This window comes from Rhinichthys klamathensis, unplaced genomic scaffold (genome assembly GCF_029890125.1).
Source record: "Rhinichthys klamathensis goyatoka isolate OS25496 unplaced genomic scaffold, OSU_Roscu_1.1 h1tg000318l_1, whole genome shotgun sequence".
Taxonomy (NCBI): Eukaryota; Metazoa; Chordata; class Actinopteri; order Cypriniformes; family Leuciscidae; genus Rhinichthys; species Rhinichthys klamathensis.
In genome coordinates this window covers 990,001-1,000,157 of record NW_026606834.1, presented here as the reverse complement: position 1 = coordinate 1,000,157, position 10,157 = coordinate 990,001, and the positions used below count along the sequence as shown (strand labels likewise).

The following is a 10,157-nucleotide window of genomic DNA, read 5'->3' as shown; positions in this document are numbered from 1 at the left end:
GTCCGACATCAAGGCACCCGTGAAAGCGTCGCCTGGACCTCGTCAGCTTCCCGTTGCATGCTGGATCATGAGCAGCCCGGCGCGCTCCTGATACTGCCGTGGCTTCGCAGACGCGATGTTTGCGCTCAGGTCGACGGGCCGCTCCAGGAAGTTGACCAGAACTTGCTCGGTCAGCAAAGAGGCCAGGATCTGCTCGAAGCTGACGGACCAGTGGGCGTCCGAGTCTCTCGAGGCGTCCTCCGCGTGGTTCCCAGCCTCCCCGATCTGCAGGACGAGACTGGTGACCATCCCGATGGCCTGGAAGAGCTCGGCCTCACACGGCTCGCCTTGAAACATGCTGTACAGCGTCTTACAAAACTGGATGAACTCCCGCTGATGAGACAAAGCACACACAACAAGAGACTTGAGTTATTAGATAATCGCGGTTACACCGAAGCGATACAATTCTGTATTATAATGAATACGCTTACGTCAGCGGCGGCACTGAACGCGGATCCACAACAGAACCGGAACACAATACAATGCTGAATAAAGTCCTAGTTTTTGTTATTTTTGGAGCAAAATGTATTTTCGATGCTTCAACACACTCTAACTAACCCACTGATGTCCCATGGACTACTTTGATGATGTCTTTATTTCCTTTCTGGACAAGGACAGTATACCGTACACACATTTACAATGGAGGGACAGAAAGCTCTCGGACTAAATCTAAAATATCTTAAACTGTGTCCCGAAGATGAACGGAGGTCTGACGGGCTTGGAGCGACACGAGGGAGAGTCATTAATGACATCATTTTCATTTTTGGGTGAACCCTTTAAGTTTTTAAAAAGCATTAGACATATGACCCACTTTTCTGCTTCATAAGTAGGCTACCATGTTGACAATATGACGTGGTTTAATGTACCTAAACAATGATTTCCAAATTTCTCTCTCATATTGCTCCTCATAACCACTGAAAACGGTCAAAAGATCGAACCCAAAGTCCAAATATTATGGACGTTATCTGACAAACTTCATTTGATGAAGTTTGCATCATTGATTCTGGTATTTTTATGTTTATTACAGTGAAATAATGTGTATTGTATAAAGCGCTGTGAAATAAAGCTGACATGACTTGAGATGAAACACAACAAAACGCAGCCAATCACAGAGAGGACCATCCCGTGTACACAGGCCCGTCGCCAAGGGGGGGCATTAGGGGGCCGTGCCCCCCCAGATGACACAACGTGCCCCCCTAATCATATGATCATTGAGCAAACTTACTATTGAGAGCAAAAAAACGTATCCACGTATTCCATAACGAAATGTCGTCAGCAGCATTTAGCACACAGGTGCACTAATCTCTGTAACTTTAAAAAACACTTTGTCTTCAGAAATATGAAAATTAGTCGGAGCGTGTAAGGCTCTGCGCAAGGCTTACCTTCCCCTGGTCAAGCGGGCTTGTCGAATTTTCTGATTCATTTGTCTGCTAAAAACAGCCTACTGTTTCCACGTAAAAAAAGGTATTTTTTCTCAGAATTGCGTGATATAATATCAAAATGGCAAGTTATAAAGTCAGAGTTGAGTGATATACATACAGTCACATTTGCGTGTTATAAAGTCAGAATTGTGAGAAAAACTCTGAATTGAGAGAAATCCATGTGAGAATTGTGAGATAAAAAGTCGCAATTATCTTTTAATTTTTTTTATTCCGTGGCGAAAACAAGCTTCCATATACTTCTGATTGCTTTTAGAGGGAAAAGCTGTCCATAAATGCTGGTCTAGGATCAGTTTTCTCCGTAATAAAAGAATATTGGCGAAACTCCGGTGTTTTGAGCGGTGAGTGGATTAGTTCTACGCGCGTGCAAATCCTCTCGTTATAATAAGCAGTTAGGCTATGTAAATAAGGCATTATTGTGTATCAGCTTTACTGATAGCCTAGGAACTTTGTGAGATCGCGATGAAGTTATATAACCGCTTTTTTAATATAATAAAATAGGCGCTCTTTGAGAGCTTTCTGCCATGTCAAATCCTGCATATAGCCTAGTAAATGTTTTTAAAGGGGAAGCGCATATCCTCATGGTGTTGGTTCACCCTCCGCCTATGATCAGAAACTTAATGTTTTGTGTTTTGGTGTTGTTTAAATATAGAATTTGGTCTATTTCAGTTATATTAGACCAAATAGGGGATGTTATTGTTTTTGTGACTGTCTGTTTTGTAGATCATAAAAAGTGTGCCCCCCCCCATGAAAATGAAATGCCCCCCCATTCTATATGTTCTGGCGACGGCCCTGCGTGTACATGAGCGAGTTTGGTTTCTGATGAGTTTTGTGACTAAATATCCTAAACATACACAGGTTTATGGACTTATATTAATGTTAATGCATGAGATGAAGTTTCACCTGGTTCATGTGAGGAAGAGGCTTCTCCTCATCCTTGTCTTTGCTCAAGTCCTGAAGCATCTGCCGCAGCTGCTCTTCATAACTCTTACTCTCACCTGCAAACACATGATCAAACATCATCACAGGTGCATTGAGCTGAAAACACGACTAACACACTGTAGCGACGCCTACCGTTGGGGAGGTTAACATAGAGAGGTCTGGTGCTGGACAGGACTGGACTCAGAGGAGACGAGTCTTCTGCATTCTCACTCAACGCTGTGAAGGAAACGTCACAATCATGAGCTCTCGATGTCCACCGCTAATCATGCTAATGACAAGTCACTGCTACCACTTCAAGATGGGACACTGGGGGGTTTAAAAGACTATTCATAATCTGAAATATGATCAGTTTGACTGCACTGACACTATCAGATGAGAGCTAAACTTGAATAATGACTCTATTGTGTAAAGCGCTATAGAAATAAAGGTGAATTGATTTGAAATTAATGCACTGCAAAAATGATGTTCTTCCTCAGTATTTACGTCTTGTTTTCCAGTGCAAATATCTAAACATTCTTAAATCAAGATACTTTTACTGGAGAAGCAAATTGACTGAAGATATTAATAATAATAAAAAAGTTTTTGCTTAAAACAAGAACAAATATGAGGGCAGAAATGTTTGTTTTCTGACCCCCATTAGAATATATTTTTTCTTGATTTAAGCAAAGAAACTTGCTTCATTTTGATACATTAAGAAAACAAGTCTTAATATAATATATTAAAAACGCCCTATTATGCTTTTTTCCATGTTCTTCTTTCTTAAAGTGTGTAATGTTGCTGTTTGAGCATGAAAAGCTCAAAGAAAAAGAGACAAAGAAAAAGTCCTGAACTCCTGAAACGCCTCCATTGTAGTCTTGAGTTTCTTCCGGGAACGAACACGTCACAATATTCCTCATTATAATAATTAATGCGCAGAATAAAGGGGCGGGGCCTGGTTGAGTGAGTTAGTAGTGTGTTAAACTGGTGGTTATGGTGAGGGGCGGGACATTTCCCAAACACACTCGAAGCGCTCGACCAATCACAACACACTGATCCAGCCGACCAATCAGAGCACAGTGTGCTTTTCAGAAGGAGGGGCTTCATAGAGACAGGAAGTAAACAGAGCATTACTGACAGACTGGGAAGAGAGGAAAAAATAATCAACATTCAAGCAGGAAAAGGACTTAATAAAGTCTGTTTGCCCCTCTAGTTGATTCACTTGTACTGGAAAACAAGACCATAATAATAATTAAGATAACTATTTTTTGCAGTGTGCATTAATCCAGTGTTAGAGTCAATGACGCCGGCCTGAAACAGTCAGTAGTGATGAACCTGGTGGGATGTGCAGTCGATACAGGAGCCTGATCTTCTCATTCAGCTCCTCACAGTACAGGACATCTGCAGAGAAAGAGTCACGAGGCAATGAGGACAGAATGCATTTGAGACCCTGGATCACAAAACCAGTCATAAGTCGCACCGCTTTATTTGTGGCAATAATACATTGTATGGGTATAAATTATACATTTTTCTTTTATGCCAAAAATCCTTAGGATATTAAGTAAATATCATGTTCCCATGAAGATATTTTGTACATTTTCTACCGTAAATATATAAAACTTTTATTTTTGTGAGTGAATGCTGCACAATCGCGAACACAAATGCACAACTTTAAAGGCGATTTTCTCAATGTTTTGATTTTTTTAGCACCGTCAGATTCCAGATTTTCATATAGTTGCATCTCAGCCAAATATTGCCCTATCCTAACAAACACACATCAATGAAAAGCTTATTTATTTAGCTTTTGTGTGATGTATAAATCTCATTTTCAGTTTTTGTGGTCCAGGGTCACATATATACAGGTGAAACTCAAAAAATTTGAATATGGTGCAAAAGTTCATTTATTTCAGTAATTCAACTTAAAAGGTGAAACTAATATATTATATAGACTCATTACATGCAAAGTGAGATATTTCAAGCCTTTTTTTGTTATAATTTTGATGATTATGGCTTACAGCTTATGAAAACCCCAAATTCAAAATTAGAATATTGTGAAAAGGTTTTCATATCTGTAAGACATAATCATCAAAATTATAACAAATACAGGCTTGAAATATCTCACTTTGCATGTAATGAGTCTATATAATATATTAGTTTCACCTTTTAAGTTGAATTACTGAAATAAATGAACTTTTGCACCATATTCTAATTTTTCGAGTTTTACCTGTTTTGGGTGAATAAGCCACACGCACACACACAGTCCTACCCAGCATCTGAACGAACTGAGAGAAGTTTAACAGGTTGTCTCTGTCCTGGTCCAGCAGTGTGAAGGTGCGCTGGGCGACAGTATCGGTGTGTGTGCCACAGATCCAGGGCGTCAGCAGCTCAAACAGGCTCTTAAACTGAGCTCGGTCCACGAAGTAGCGTTCGGCACAGACGCCCATCGCAGGAGAAACACCAGAGGAACTGCACACGCCGTCACCCCAGTACAGACTGATGAAATGCTCTGTCTGAAACACACAATTCATAATCAGTTATCAACTATGGCAAGATGCTACATGTAAATAGGGTAAAATCAATGTTAACTAATAGATATCACCAGGGTTTGAAATTAACACCAGCCAAATGTGTGTAAAATCAGCAGTGGCGGGAAACGCTGTCAAATCACGAGCCAATTTGCCGTGTTACTTATTATGTTTTACTGGGAAGTTCGTGTAAGACAAATCTGCACTGATTTAGTGCAAATATTCGTGAGTCCTCATGATATATTAAATACAGCGTATTGCAGAATCTACTCATTTCTGGCTTACTTGAACACACACGTCACTACGCAACAAATAACAGGGCGCTTGTTCACTTGCATTGAAGTAATAGCGAATATTAAAAAGCATTTGGTTAATAGAAAAGACATTGCTATTTTCCAACATCCTAATTTTTTTTTTATGTTCTTTGTACTGTATTGATCTGTCCAGTATGGAAGCTTGTTTCCGCCACAGAATGAAAAATAAAAAAGGTAATTGCGATTTTTTATCTCACAATTCTGAATTTTTTTCTCATAATTGCGAGTTTACATCTCGCAATTCGAACTTTATTTCTCAGAATTGCGAGATATAAAGTCAGAATTGCAAGATAGAAAGCCAGAATTGCGAGATATAAAGTCAGAATTGATTGATATAAAGTCGCAATTGCGAGATATAAAGTCAGAATTGATTGATATAAAGTCGCAATTGCGTTATAAAGTCAGAATTGCGTGTTATAAAGTCAGATTGCGTGTTATAAAGTCAGAATTGCGTGAAATAAAGTCGCAATTGTGAGATATAAAGTCAGATATCACCACACTTCACAATTCAGTTGATTGATTACATTAAGAATTGCAAACATGTCTTGTATTACACAATTTATGTTTAAATATGCAAATGAGGAATTCTCTAATTAAATATGCATTAATTTGCATAGGTTTCCAGAACAAAAATCTGAACATTGTAAAAAGCCAGGTTCAAAATCGCCTGATTTTGTCGACATATTAAAGATAAAGGTTTTTACAGATGGGATTCTGGATTTCTTTTTTTATCACTCCAGAAATCAGAAAATGCTGTGAAAAGACAGAAGAAAATACATTTCACCATGTTTGTAGGAGTAAAATGTTACACAGTAGTGGCCAAAAGTGCTGTCCGGTATGGAAGCTTGTTTCAGCCACTGAATTAAAAAAAAATAATAATAATTGCGACTTTTTATCTCACAATTGCGAGATATGAAGTTAGAATTGAGAGAAATAAAGTCGCAATTCTGAGAAATAAAGTCGCAATTGCGAAATATAATGTCGCAATTCTGAGATATAAAGTCGCAATTCTGAGATAAAAAGTTGCAATTCTGAGATATAAAGTCGCAATTCTGAGATATAAAGTCGCAATTCTGAAAAATAAAGTCGCAATTGCGAGATATAGTCGCAATTCTGAGAAATAAAGTCGCAATTGCGAGATATAAAGTAGCAATTCTGAAATATAAAGTCGCAATTCTGAGATATAACGTCGCAATTCTAAAAATAAAGTCGCAATTCTGAGATATAAAGTCGCAATTCTGAGATATAAAGTCGCAATTCTGAAAAATAAAGTCGCAATTGCGAGATATAAAGTCGCAATTCTGAAATATAAAGTTGCAATACTGAGATATAAAGTCGCAATTCTGAAAAATAAAGTCGCAATTGCGAGATATAAAGTCGCAATTCTGAAATATAAAGTCGCAATTCTGAGATATAAAGTTGCAATTCTGAGAAATTAAGTCGCAATTCTGAGATATAAAGTCGCAATTCTGAAAAATAAAGTCGCAATTGCGAAATATAAAGTCGCAATTCTGAAATATAAAGTCGCAATTCTGAGATATAAAGTTGCAATTCTGAGAAATTAAGTCGCAATTCTGAGATATAAAGTCGCAATTCTGAGATATAAAGTCGCAATTCTGAAAAATAAAGTCGCAATTGCGAGATATAAAGTCGCAATTCTGAAAAATAAAGTCGCAATTGCGAGATATAAAGTCGCAATTCTGAAATATAAAGTCGCAATTCTGACATATAAAGTCGCAATTCTGAAATATAAAGTTGCAATACTGAGATATAAAGTCGCAATTCTGAAAAATAAAGTCGCAATTGCGAGATATAAAGTAGCAATTCTGAAATATAAAGTTGCAATACTGAGATATAAAGTCGCAATTCTGAAAAATAAAGTCGCAATTGCGAGATATAAAGTCGCAATTCTGAAATATAAAGTCGCAATTCTGAGATATAAAGTTGCAATTCTGAGAAATTAAGTCGCAATTCTGAGATATAAAGTCGCAATTCTGAAAAATAAAGTCGCAATTGCGAAATATAAAGTCGCAATTAAGAAATATAAAGTCGCAATTCTGAGATATAAAGTTGCAATTCTGAGAAATTAAGTCGCAATTCTGAGATATAAAGTCGCAATTCTGAAAAATAAAGTCGCAATTGCGAGATATAAAGTCGCAATTCTGAAATATAAAGTTGCAATACTGAGATATAAAGTCGCAATTCTGAAAAATAAAGTCGCAATTGCGAGATATAAAGTCGCAATTCTGAAATATAAAGTCGCAATTCTGAGATATAAAGTTGCAATTCTGAGAAATTAAGTCGCAATTCTGAGATATAAAGTCGCAATTCTGAAAAATAAAGTCGCAATTGCGAAATATAAAGTCGCAATTCTGAAATATAAAGTCGCAATTCTGAGATATAAAGTTGCAATTCTGAGAAATTAAGTCGCAATTCTGAGATATAAAGTCGCAATTCTGAGATATAAAGTCGCAATTCTGAGATATAAAGTCGCAATTCTGAAAAATAAAGTCGCAATTGCGAGATATAAAGTCGCAATTCTGAAAAATAAAGTCGCAATTGCGAGATATAAAGTCGCAATTCTGAAATATAAAGTCGCAATTCTGACATATAAAGTCGCAATTCTAAAATATAAAGTTGCAATACTGAGATATAAAGTCGCAATTCTGAAAAATAAAGTCGCAATTGCGAGATATAAAGTCGCAATTCTGAAATATAAAGTTGCAATACTGAGATATAAAGTCGCAATTCTGAAAAATAAAGTCGCAATTGCGAGATATAAAGTCGCAATTCTGAAATATAAAGTCGCAATTCTGAGATATAAAGTTGCAATTCTGAGAAATTAAGTCGCAATTCTGAGATATAAAGTCGCAATTCTGAAAAATAAAGTCGCAATTGCGAAATATAAAGTCGCAATTCTGAAATATAAAGTCGCAATTCTGAGATATAAAGTTGCAATTCTGAGAAATTAAGTCGCAATTCTGAGATATAAAGTCGCAATTCTGAAAAATAAAGTCGCAATTGCGAAATATAAAGTCGCAATTCTGAAATATAAAGTTGCAATTCTGAGATATAAAGTCGCAATTCTGAAAAATAAAGTCGCAATTGCGAGATATAAAGTCGCAATTCTGAAATATAAAGTCGCAATTCTGAGATATAAAGTTGCAATTCTGAAAAATAAAGTCGCAATTGCGAGATATAAAGTCGCAATTCTGAGAAATAAAGTCGCAATTGTGAGAAAAAAATACAGAATTTTGACTTTTTCTCACAATTGCGAGTTTACATCTCGCAATTCTGACTTTATAACACATAATTGCGAGTTTATGTCTCTAAATTCTGACATCTTTTCTCAGAATTGTGAGATATAAACTCGCAATTGCGAGTTATCAGGCCAATTCTAAGGAAAAATAAAAGACTAACTTTTTTCCTCTCAGAATAGTTTATACCTCACAATTCTAACTATACAACACGCAATTTCGACTTTATATCTCGCAATTGTGACTATTTTACGCAATTGCGACTTTATTTTATTAAATTCTGACTTTATATCTCGCAATTCTGACTTTATAACACGCAATTGCGACCTATATCACGCAAATTCTGACTTTATATCTCACAATTCTGAGATATAAAGTCAGAATTGCGAGATGTAAACTCGCAATTGTGAGAAAAAAAGTCAGAATTGTGAGATAAAAGGTCGCAATTACCTTTTTTATTTTTCATTCTGTGGCGGAAACAAGCTTCCATAGTCCGGCCTATGAACCCTTTATTTAAATATTATTAGAAACGTGTTAAAGATTTTGTAGTCATATTGTGTAGTTGTGCTTGGAGTCGATTGTTTTATTAGTGATAATAACGCAATGGAACATGACAAATTGCGCCGACGTAATTTTTATCCAGGCTGTCACTCAAAGAAATTATGTACAAGAGAATAAAAAAAATATTAATAACAGATTATGTTGTAGTCAATGTATGATTTTTCCATTTTTATGCATAGTAAAATAAAATCTGTACCTTTAGTTTGACTATTTTGCTAGATAAATACCTTAACCAAGTTTAGTGTTTTGTTCTTCCCTCATATTTTATATATATATATATATATATATATATATATATATATATATATATATATATATATATATAAATATAAAAATGTTTTATATATATATATATAAAAATTATATATATATATATATATATATATATATATATATATATATATATATATATATAAAAAATTTTTTTTGTTCTCATAATTTGATGGTTTAATGAACTTCAATAAAACAGTAAAAACAAATACCCGCTCCGGAAGTCACATTTGGCCACACTACTGTATATACAATCAGAAAGTTTGAAGTAATGTAAGTTTTGAGAGACTACTAAAGATGAAAACATATTTAATTCTACTCAGACTCAATAAATGTGATCACACACACCTTGAAGAGGTCGTAGAGCTCAGACAGGTTTTCCTGTGACAGTGACACGTCTGGGGTGACCAATCGCAACTGAAAACACACCACAAAAATTCACCCGCAATAAAAACACGTGCAGAAGCATTTGAGAGAGAGACTGGAGGCGAATGGAAGTCTCACTGCATTGTCTTTGGTGGTGTCTTCGTGAGCCTGCAGGACCTGGACACGGTGGCGGCACCGCAGCATCTCCAAATGCTTCACCGTCACACTCCCAAATTTCTAGCAAGAAACAAAGAGGACGATGAAGAATTAGTGAGCTTTTACTGACAGAATGAGCAGATGATGACATCAGAGGATCTAGAGCTGATTGGTTTCATCATTTAAGCAGCTGGAATATTCCTAACAGTAAAAATGACTTATTATGCCCTTTTTTAAATTCTTGATGTTGTTTTAGAACAGGTTTTCCTGCTTGAATGTTGATTATTTTCCTCATATTCTCCATTGTTGCGG

At 36.1% G+C, this 10,157-nt stretch overlaps 1 protein-coding gene across 1 annotated transcript in view; it reads right to left on the bottom strand.

Moving 5' to 3' along the window:
• Window positions 1-10,157, bottom strand: part of LOC130105373 (TBC1 domain family member 8) — a 68,246-nt gene continuing 58,089 nt past the window's right edge. Inside the window, exons 14-20 of the mRNA XM_056271358.1 lie at window positions 9,828-9,926; window positions 9,672-9,740; window positions 4,663-4,906; window positions 3,732-3,797; window positions 2,553-2,636; window positions 2,382-2,476; window positions 1-372 (exon numbers count right to left, since the gene is read on the bottom strand). Of these exons, the coding sequence (XP_056127333.1) occupies window positions 43-372; window positions 2,382-2,476; window positions 2,553-2,636; window positions 3,732-3,797; window positions 4,663-4,906; window positions 9,672-9,740; window positions 9,828-9,926 (987 nt within the window). The 3' untranslated portion in view covers window positions 1-42. The remainder of the gene's footprint in view (window positions 373-2,381; window positions 2,477-2,552; window positions 2,637-3,731; window positions 3,798-4,662; window positions 4,907-9,671; window positions 9,741-9,827; window positions 9,927-10,157) is intronic.